Here is a 9,148-nt window from a genome sequence, read left to right on the forward strand (position 1 = left end):
TCCCATCCCAGCCCACCGCACCCCATTCCCATCCCAGCCCACCGCACCCCATTCCCATCCCATCCCAAGGGAAGGCCCTGGGGTGACACCCATCCCCTCCCACCCCATTCCCATCCCAGCCCACCGCACCCCATTCCCATCCCATCCCAAGGGAAGGCCCTGGGGTGACACATCCCAGCTCTCTGGGCACAGTGGGGGACCCAAACTGGACTCATGCCACGGGCAGAAGCCTCCCAGGAGCACCCCAAAAATCTCACCCCAAACCTCCCCTCCTGCCCCACCCCAAGCCCAGCAGGCTCAGCATTCCCAGCCCACGGGAGCCTCCTCCTGGATTTCCCAATCCCATCACTTTTTTCCAGGAGCAGGGGGTGGGCACAGGTTTGGGAGGGGGGCACCACCCCCGGATTCTCCCCCAAATCCCAGAGGTGATGGCCCCAGCCCACGGGAGTCTCCCTGATTCCACTATCCCACTTTTTTCTGGGAAAGAATTTGGGCACCAGTTTCGGGGGGGCTGGGACAGGGAGACCCCCCACCCCCATTTCCCCGGGAAGGGGCTGGGAGCAGCCTCTCCCAGTGAGCTGGGATTTCTGGGATCAGCAAGGGGTGCCTGTGCAAGGCAGGCAGGGGTGAATCCACCACATTCCACTGCTTTAAGCAAATCCATGAATTCTCCTTCGCCAGCACTTCCCTAATTCTCCTCCAGTCACCGCCCCCCCGGCTAATTCCCTCCTATCCCCAAAACAGAGGATCTATCCAGAGGATGGAGGGACTGATCCCTTCCCGAATCCCGGGTGTGCCCGTTCCTGAGTGGGGGAAGGGCAAATCCAGCACTGGGAGCCGAAATTAGGTCTCGGAGCAGGGGGAGGAATCAAAAAATTCGGGATTGGTGAGCGAGGGAATCGCTGCAGCCGGAGCAGCTGCGGCAGCCTGGGAATGCTGAGCCCTGGGAATGGGCACCCTGGGAATGGGCACCCTGGGAATGGGCACCCTGGGAATGGGTACCCTGGGAATGGGCACCCCGGGAATGGGCACCCTGGGAATGGGCACCCTGGGAATGCTGAGCACTGGGAATGGGCACCCTGGGAATGGGCACCCTGGGAATGCTGAGCACTGGGAATGGGCACCCCGGGAATGCTGGGGAAGGAGCAGGAGCTGAGGGAGGCAGGGAAGGGCCAGGGCAGCTCCCGGTGCTCCCTGACATTCCCCATCCCAGGCATCCCACTCCCCATCCCAGTCAAATCCTGGAAAAGGGTGTGGAAAATGTCCCACGTGTCCCCTCCCCGGGCCACTGGAGAGCCGGGATGCTCTGGACATTCCCAGCACTCCCAGCCAGTGCCAGAACACTACACTGGCCTGGAAATCCTGGGAAAAGCCCAAATTATTTTGGGGTTCAGAGGTTTTAAGGCTCAGAATTCCCACGGGGACTGATCCTGGCACCCAGGGAAGTGCCCTAGGAACACTGCAGGAAGGAGGGCGAGGGAGATGCAGGCAGGGATAACAGCTCAGGGAAGGAATTCCAGCCCATGAATTCCAGCCCCTGCTCCAGCCTGGCTCCCTGGGAGGCACCCCCCATTCCCACCTCCCAGCAAAGCTCTGGAATGGAGCTGGAGCTGTGGCCTGGATGGAAGGAGCCTCCCCCAGTTAATCCCAGATCCCAAATTAAAGGCTGGGAATACGATGGGAAAAATCTCCTTAGGCTGGAAAATGCCAATTTGGGAATGTCAAGCCAAAAATGTCAACGTTTAAGCTCCTCCTACATTTCCTTTCCCAAAGGAAGTTTTGGAGGGGTTTCATCCCACTGGAGCTGGTGCCCAGCATGGATTGGGATCGGGATCAGGATCAGGATCAGGATCAGGAGTGCCCACCCATCCCACCCCCCAAACTCCAAATCCTCCCAAACTGCAGCATCCTGCTGCCCCAGGGAAGGGGTTCCCCAACTCCTGCAGGGAATTGCACCTGGAACTACAGCACAGGGTGCTCCTGAAATGTGGGATTAGGAATTTCTAGGAGCTTTTTTTCCTGGGGATGATGTGGGATGCTGTGGGATGTTATGGAATGGTGGAGGATGCTGTGGAGAGCTGTGGGATGCTCTCGGATCTTATGGGATGCACCAGCATTCCTAGGGCAGGGATCAGGCCCAAAACTTGGAGGAGATGGAAGGCAGAAGTGGGAAGGAGGGATCCTGGGATCCAGGGAGAGACACAAGCAGGGACAGACAGGGATGCAGGCAGGGATACAGACAGGAAAATGGGCAGGATGTGGGCAGTGATAGGGGCTGGGAGATGAGCAGGGATCCAGGCAGGAATATGGGCAGGGATCCGGGCAGGGATCCAGGCTGGGATATGAGCAGGATCCAGCAGGAGAAGCTGGGTTTGTGCTCCAGCCCCAGTTCCCAGTGCCTGGAGCTGGGATTGGGGCTGCAGCTCCTGCCCTGGCTCCCGCCCCGGCGCTGCCGTGCCCGGAATTCCAAGCAGGCTCAGCCCAGCCCAGATGCCGGGCGGACACTCCAGGAAGACAAGCCAGGCTTTATTCCCTGCTCCATCCCAGCCTGGCAAAGGCCTCGGGACACAGACCCTGCTCTGTTCCACCCCCAGCATCCCGGGATGCAGCACCAGGAATGGCACTGTGGAACACCCTGGGAATGGCACAGGCACTGTGGAACATCCCGGGATGCAGCCCTGGGAATGGCACTGTGGAACACCCTGGGAATGGCACAGGCACTGTGGAACATCCCAGGAATGGCACAGGCACTGTGGAACGCCCTGGGAATGCAGGGGCAGCTCTCCCAGCCCTGGGATTAGGGAGCAGCAGAAGGCAGCTCTCCCAGATTTTCCAGGGAAGGGAAGGAAGGGAAGTGCAGCTCTTGCAGCCCCTGGATCAGGGAGGGAAAGGCAGCGCTGCAGCGCTTTGGGCACTTTCCAAAATAGCTGCTACCGGGAAAAAAAACTGGGAAAGCAACCAAGGGCCTATGACAAATCCTCCCTACGCAGCTCCCGGAGCCGCTGCCAGCCGGAGGCTTGGCCTATCCACAGGGATGTGCTGGAGGCTTGGCCTATCCACAGGGATGTGCCAGAGGCACCGGCACCCCGTGCCCCGAGGGGGGAAATCACAAATTCTGGCTGAGGGGAAGCTGCTCTGGATCACTCCCCACTCCTGAACCTTCTCATGGAGAAGGGAAATCAGGGAGGGGTCCCTTGGGAAGGACAAACATCCTGGGATACACAGCAGGGATTACTCCTCCAAAGCCACCCCTGAGGCAGCCAGATTTGGGGGAACCTGATCCCGACAACCCCCAAAACTGATGCAGCTGTGGGGGGGCAGGCGTGGGGGGTCCAGACAACAGCATCCCAATGTATCCCAAGGAATCCCAGCGCTGGGAAGTCGGGAATGGGGGCTGATCCCAGGCCACGTGGGCAGCGAGCCACGCTCCAACCGCACAGAGCCCTGGCAAGGAGGGAATTCCAGGTGGGAATTCCAGGTGGGAAGGGCGGTCCCGGGGTGACTCACATGCCGCCGATGGAGACGGTGGCGCAGGTGCGCTCCGAGAAGGCCGGCACCGTGTCGGTGGCGCTGCTGGCAGGGCGGATGTAATCCACGGAAACGTTCACCTGGAACAGACAGGGAACGGCTCAGCCCGGCCCCATGGCCAGAGCCCCGGGATCAGCCAGTCAGGCCCTCACCCCCATCCCCATCCCCATCCCCATCCTCTTCCTCATCCTCATCTGTATCTTCATCCTCATCTGTATCCTCATCTGTATCCTCATCCTCATCCTCATCTGTATCCTCATCCTCATCCTCATCCTCATCTGTATCGTGGGATGGACATGGAACTGGTCACTCCCAGAACCAGCACCCCAAACATCCAGCAGGGCCTTCTCCAAGCTCCAAGCTCCAAGAACCTAAACCATGAGGGTTTTGAGGCTGACAGCTCAAAAATTAGGATTCAGAGCTCATCCATGGTGGGGCCCTGTTCCCTATCCGGAAGTAAAGCCAGGTTGTCATTTTGGGTTGTGTCCCAGGAAAAAGCAGCCCAAAGCTCCCAACTTCCCAACTTGAAATCCCACATGATTCCCACATGAAATCCCACATGAGCATCCCAGAGCAATGAGAAATCCCAGGGATTTCATTTCCTTCCACACCTGTGTTACTGTGGTGTACAGCAGTGGAGATATGTATTTATATATATCCAAAATATTCTTCTGGCCTCAAATCCCTTCCACAATGAAGCTCTTCTGTCGTGTAACCCCCACCAGGGCCATGAAACCCTAAATCCCCCAACCCCTCAGGAGCCAAAGTGTCCCTGGCTCTGTTAATTCACAAAGCAACAATTTTTCCCACAGATTTTCCCATTTAAATTGTTCCAAGAGCAAATCAAATGTCTCCAGGGGACCCCATCGAGATCACAACCATTGTGACAACTAAACCCCACAAGCAGGGCTCCAGCTAATTAAGAGCCACCTCATTGAAACACCTTAATTGAAATATCTGAATTAATTAATCTGCACCCTGGGCAGCCTCAGATGGGACACCTGGGGGTGTCAGCATCAGGTTCTCTCTGGCCCCATAGGTTGTGCTGGGATTTAAACACCAATGAAGGGAAACCATCAGTCCTGGGGATTCAAAACACAATGGAAAACCATCAGTCCTGGGAGTTTGCATTGATTTTGGGATCTTTCCAATGATCCAACCAGCCCTGGGCTGAGCCATGGTTCTGCCTCCCCTTCCTCACCTCTGGAGCCAGTGGGATCCCTGCTGGACCCTGAGGGGACAGGGATGGTCCCTGCTTGGATTTCCTCATGCCCATCCTCCCCACATTCCCACTGCCAGTCTCCAGCCCCTCTCTCTCCAAGCCCAGGGAACGGAGCCGTTTCCCAGCAGCTCCGGCACCACCAGAGCTTCCAGGCACATTAAACCAGGAGCTTCCAGGCAGGACAAGATCCCAGTCGGGATGCCAGCACCTGCCAGGTGTCCCCAGAGCTCCGCGGGGATCCCGAGGTGCGGCGGCCCCGGCACTTCCCGGTTTATGGACACCACATTCCCCGCTCCACCAGGGCTGTGCCCTGGAATCAGTGTTTCCAGGCAGGATGGGAAGGGCTGGGGCAGGGCAGGGAACATCCCAAGCCTGGATCCCACCATGCCCCCACAGCTCTGACACAGCAGGGAGGGATTGGGACCCTGCTGCCACCGCTCCAGGATCCCAGACAGGGACTGGGAACGCCTCGGGGACAGATCCTGCTGGATGCATCACCTCCCACTGCACCAGGGCTGGGGTGAGCCGGGACGTACAGGGATCAAGGAATCCTGGAGTGGTTTGGGTGGGAAGGGACCTCAGAGCCCCTGCAGTGCCACCCTGCCATGGCAGGGACACTCCCACTGTGCCAGGCTGCTCCAGCCCCAGTGTCCAGCCTGGCCTTGGGCACTGCCAGGGATGCAGGGGCAGCTCCAGCTGCTCTGGCAATTCCAGCCCAGCCAGGAATTCCTCATGGCCAAGATCCCATCCATGGCTGCCCTCTGGCAGTGGGAGCCATTCCCTGTGTCCTGTCCATCCCTTGTCCCCAGTCCCTCTGCAGCTCTCCTGGAGCCCCTTTGGGCCCTGCAAGGTCCCCTTGGCACCTTCCCTCCTCCAGGGATCACCCCCCAGCAGTTTCCAGCATCACATCCCACATCTGCAGGCGCCATTCCATGAAAATCCCACCCAACCCCACCCCTCTGCTCCCCAGGGAAGCTCCATCCTCGATGCTTTCCTGGTATCAGCGGGAACACCCTGAGGCTCTGGGGTAGAGGGGGTGACACTGGGGTGACACGGGGGGCATGTGGGGATCTTTGGGGACATCCCAGGGCTGCTGCCTCGGGGCTGGACTCGGCCCCTCTGGACCTTTCCCAGGCCCGTTCCCACTCCTGTTCCTGTTCCCGTTCCGCATGGCCGGAGCCGCGCTGAGCCAAAGGCAGCCAGACAGGCGAGGCAGGAGCATCCCCAAACCCCTCCAAAGCCTCGGCTCATCCCGAAAATCACTCATTAAACCAACATCAAAATGCAAAGAGGGCCGGAGCGTCTGGCAGGGCGCCGGAGCCGCGGCTTTCCCGCGCGGAGAGGGGGCTCCGGCAGGAAAGAGCCAATTAAGGGGAGCGGTTACAGCGATTCCTCGCAGCAAAGCTCCCGTCGGAACCACTGGAGGGGAAAAAGAGACGCCGATTACTCCGAGAGGCAGGTTGGGAATTCAGCTGCTCCAGGGCCTTTGAGATGTCTGGCTCAGGAGCGGCTGGCGTGGGAAACACCTGGCTCGGGATGCGGCACCGGGAACGGGGAGAGGCGGCGGCGGAGCAGCCGGGGGGAACGGGGATCCCTGGGCTCGGGGAGGAGTCAGGAGAGATGGGTGGGGTGGGATGGGATGGGATAATGGGATGGGATGGGATCCATGGGATGGGATGGGATCCATAGGATGGGATGGGATGGGATAATGGGATGGGATAATGGGATGGGATGGGATAATGGGATGGGATGGGCTGGGATGGGATCCATGGGATGGGATGGGTTAGGGTGGGATACTTTCCATTGGAAGGGACTCACAGGGATCACCTGGTCCAACTCCGCCCTCTCCAAGGCAGAGCCAGTGTTAAATCCTGTTATTATGAGCCCCTCTATGTCCTTCCTGCCATCCCTCGTCCCACAGGAATCCAGGAGCTTTTCCCAAAATGCTCCTTCCTCTGGCTGAGCTCCTCTTGGGACGATCCTTGGGATTTTACCTGAAATTCCCCTTCTTTGGCTCCTTCCCAAACTCTTTTGTCACTCCGAGAAAATCCACAGCAAACAAACTTCCATGCACACGCAGGGAGCTCATTCCCATGGGAATGGCTGATCCCGGGATCTGGGGACAGGACAGAAGGGCACCTCAAAGGCGCGGAAGTGTCCCAGCCCATATCCCGATCTCCATCCTGGATCCCATTCCAAGGCTGCTTTTCTGGCTGTTCCATCGCTTCTCCTCCCCACCAGCAGCCCAGGAATGGGAATTCAGGGACAATTCCTGCGGGAGATCCATGGGGAAAAGGCACGGAGCAGCACAGCAGGATAATAGGATGGGATAATGGGATGGGATGGGATAATGGGATGGGATGGGATAATGGGATGGAATAATGGGATGGGATGGGATCCATGGGATGGGATGGGATGGGATGGGATGGGATGGGATGGGGTCACCCCTCAGCAGCAAAGCCCTGTGTTGTGTCCTGCTGCATCAGATGTGCCCAGGGGCAGGAAGGCTCCACAGAGGGGTCCGGAAAGGTCGGATCCATGGAACAAGGACAATGGGATGAGGTTCCACAAGGCCAAGTGGAGCCCTGGCACAGGGTGTGGCTGCCCCTGGATCCCTGGAAGTGCTCAAGGCCAGGCTGGATGGGGCTTGGAGCCACTTGGGACAGGGGAAGGTGTCCCTGCCATGGCAGGGCTGGAACCATTCCATGATTCCATGAAGTTCCATGTCCCGCCTTGGATCACACCAGCCCCACGGAACACTCCAGACAGGGAAAGCTGGGAAAGGCCCTGGGGGTGCTGCTCAGCTGGAAGGACCCAGAGCTGCAGGGACAATGCCCGGGATCATCTGAGGGCAGGCCGGGGTCCATGTGACACCAGACGTGGCACTGTCACCCCACAGCCCTGGCAGCAGGGACAGCAGGCAGAGCATTCCCGGGATCCAAGGGCAAGGTGCCCGTGCAGGGGCTGGGGGTGCAGGGACCCCCTGGCACCCCTGGGCTCCGCTCCCCCCGGAGCAGCCGGAGCCGCGCCTGGGCGGCTTTCCAAGGTCAGCTGCAGTCAGGCTGGATTAAATCACTGCACAGCTCCGCTCCCAGGAGCGCATCCAGCCTGGAACGGCGGCACCGCACGGGCTCGGAGCGGCCACCGCCGCCAATGTCACCCACGGGGACCCTGCATCCATGGGGACCTGGCACCCATGGGGACCCGGAACCCACGGGGACCCTGCATCCATGGGGACCTGGCACCCATGGGGACCCTGCACCCATGGGGACCCGGAACCCACGGGGACCTGGCACCCATGGGGACCTGGAACCCACGGGGACCCGGAACCCACGGGGATCCGGAACCCACGGGGACCCCGCATCCATGGGGACCTGGAACTCATGGGGACCCTGCACCCATGGGGACCTGGAACCCATGGGGACCCTGCATCCATGGGGACCCGGAACCCATGGGGACCCGGAACCCATGGGGACCCTGCATCCACGGGGACCTGGCATCCAAGGGGACCTGGCATCCAAGGGGACCCCGCATCCATGGGGACCTGGCATCCAAGGGGACCTGGGCACCCATGGGGACCCGGAACCCACGGGGACCTGGCACCCACAGGGACACTGCATCCATGGGGACCTGTACCCATAGGAACCCGCACCTATGGGGACCTGGCACCCATGGGGACCTGGAACCCACGGGGACACTGCATCCATGGGGACCTGGCACCCATGGGGACACTGCATCCATGGGGACCTGGCACCCATGGGGACAGGGAACCCACAGGGACCTGGCACCCCACAGAGACCTGGCATCCCACGGGGACCTGACACGCCACAGGGACCCTGCACCCCAGCACTCACTGCCTGGGCTGGCCAGCACACAGCCCAGTGCTGGTGCCAGGACATGGGGGGACAGGATGGGGTCCCCAGGACGCGGCCCCCAGCCTTGTCCCCAGCATCAGGGTCCCAGTGAGGTTGTTCCCAACACGCTGTCCCCAGGATGGGGCTCCTGCCTCACTGTCCCCAGGACCAGGGTCCCAACGAGGTTGTTCCCAGCTCCTTGTCCCCAGGGTGTGGCCCTTGCCACCCTGTCCCCTGCTGCTCCCAAGGTGGGGGAGGCGCCCCCCGTGGTCCTGTCCCAGTTCCAGCCCCAGTCTGGGCTGGGGGGACACAGTGGGACATTCCAAGCACATCCCCCCCTCCAGCCTTGGGACCCCCGGCTGTGGGGACATGTCCCCATCCCAGGGGGGACAGCGGGGAGGGGGGCTCATCCCACCGGGAAGGGCTGGGAGCAGCCCCACCTTTGGGATGGGAGGGCGGGGTGGGCTCGGGGCCGTGCCGGTGCCATTCCCTGCTATTCCCTCATCCCACCGGGGGCTCCGAGGGGCCGCGGGGACACGGGGGG

General features: G+C 60.7%; 1 protein-coding gene across 1 annotated transcript in view; it reads right to left on the reverse strand.

Annotated features, from left to right (window-relative positions):
• SND1 (staphylococcal nuclease and tudor domain containing 1) overlaps window positions 1-9,148 on the reverse strand; it is an 81,161-nt gene that overhangs the window by 26,657 nt on the left and 45,356 nt on the right. The window contains exon 10 of the mRNA XM_041470265.1: window positions 3,508-3,608. Within this exon, the coding sequence (XP_041326199.1) occupies window positions 3,508-3,608 (101 nt within the window). The remainder of the gene's footprint in view (window positions 1-3,507; window positions 3,609-9,148) is intronic.

Source organism: Pyrgilauda ruficollis, unplaced genomic scaffold (genome assembly GCF_017590135.1).
Source record: "Pyrgilauda ruficollis isolate IOZ18807 unplaced genomic scaffold, ASM1759013v1 scaffold243, whole genome shotgun sequence".
NCBI lineage: Eukaryota > Metazoa > Chordata > Aves > Passeriformes > Passeridae > Pyrgilauda > Pyrgilauda ruficollis.